This window comes from Chaetura pelagica, unplaced genomic scaffold, assembly GCF_000747805.2.
Source record: "Chaetura pelagica isolate M959 unplaced genomic scaffold, ChaPel_1.0 scaffold295, whole genome shotgun sequence".
Lineage (NCBI taxonomy): Eukaryota > Metazoa > Chordata > Aves > Apodiformes > Apodidae > Chaetura > Chaetura pelagica.
The window spans coordinates 10,711-11,983 of NW_009953181.1; the positions used below are offsets into that span (position 1 = coordinate 10,711).

Genomic DNA, 1,273 nt, shown 5'->3' on the forward strand with positions numbered 1-1,273 from the left:
AGATGCTCCTCAACTGAGCTGTTCCTCAACCAAGATGTTCCTCAATCAAGATGTTCAAGGCCTGGCCAAGAAGCTCCCTCAACCAAGATGTTCCTCAAAGCCTGGTTGAGATGTTCCTCAGAGACGTTCCTCAAGGCTTGGTCAAGATGTTCCTCAACCAAACCATTCCTCAGAACTCAAGCAAGATGTTCCTCAAGGCCTGGTTGAGATGTTCCTCAACTGAGTTGTTCCTCAACCAAGATGTTCCTCAAGGCTTGGCCAAGATGTTCCTCAACCAAACCAGTCCTCAAAACTCGACCACGGATGGAGAAGACACCAGAAAAGCTTCAGGATAAACTGGGAGAAGCTCAGAGCAGAAGGAACCAGAAGGACCCTCCAAGGTGGATCCTTCCCCCTTCCAAACTTCCCACCGGGTGAAAACCCAGGTAGACCCAGGAGAGGAGGATGAAGAGGAGGCCTGATGAGCAAAAGCAGGTGCAAGAAAACAAGTGCAGCAGATCCCAAGAACCTGAGATCCAGGAGGATTCCAGAGCCCCCCCAAACAAACCCCCCCCAACCCCAGCCACCCCGAAACCACCATCAGGTGCAGATCTTGATGCGCGTCCCCTTGGCCAAGATCCTGAAGAAGGGGAAGATCCTCTCGTGGAAGGAGGCGTTGAAGGTGTGGATGTGGCTCATGCTCTCGGCGTTGTAGAAGCCCAGTTGGCCCCTCTCATAGTCCAGGTAGACCCCAAAACGCCGGGGCCTCTCGTTGGGGGTCAAGGCCGTTTGCTCCGTCGCCGTCACCGCTTGGTACTTCTTCCCGTTGGTCCCAACGCACCAAACCTCCCTCTTCTCTGGAGGCCCCGGGCTCTTCTCCTTCTTCCCCCTCCCCGTTTCTCGGGCTGCCCCAACGGCCCAACCTCTCTTCCCTCCCACTTCCACCTCCCAGTAATGGCGGCCGGAAGTGAAACCTTCGGCCCCCAGGACGCAATAATCGCCCCCGAGGTCGCCGCGTTTGGGGTTTTCCGGCGGCTCCGGGCGCCGCTCCGAGAGCCTCACGCTGCGCCGGTCCAGGGAGAGGCTGAGGCGGGGGTGGGCGGTGGCCGGGTCCAGGGTGACGTCAGCTAGAGGAGAAGGGGGCGTGGCCATGACGTCAGAGGCCTGGTGACGTCATCGCCCCTCCCCCCCACCCTCCCCGAGACCGAAATGTTGAGATTGGGTTTTTTTTCCCCGCGAATCGTCGACTTCTCGACCTTCCCTTCCCCCCCTCAAGTGGGATTTCCTCTTTCCC

The 1,273-nt window shown here is 58.1% G+C and overlaps 1 protein-coding gene across 1 annotated transcript in view; it reads right to left on the reverse strand.

The window, feature by feature from the left end:
• Window positions 1-579: 579 nt before the first annotated feature.
• LOC104388451 (E3 ubiquitin-protein ligase TRIM41-like) overlaps window positions 580-1,273 on the reverse strand; it is a gene marked incomplete at its 5' end in the record, with an annotated part of 13,151 nt that continues 12,457 nt past the window's right edge. The window contains one exon of the mRNA XM_009997316.1: window positions 580-1,106. Coding sequence (XP_009995618.1) covers window positions 580-1,106 — 527 coding nt within the window. The remainder of the gene's footprint in view (window positions 1,107-1,273) is intronic.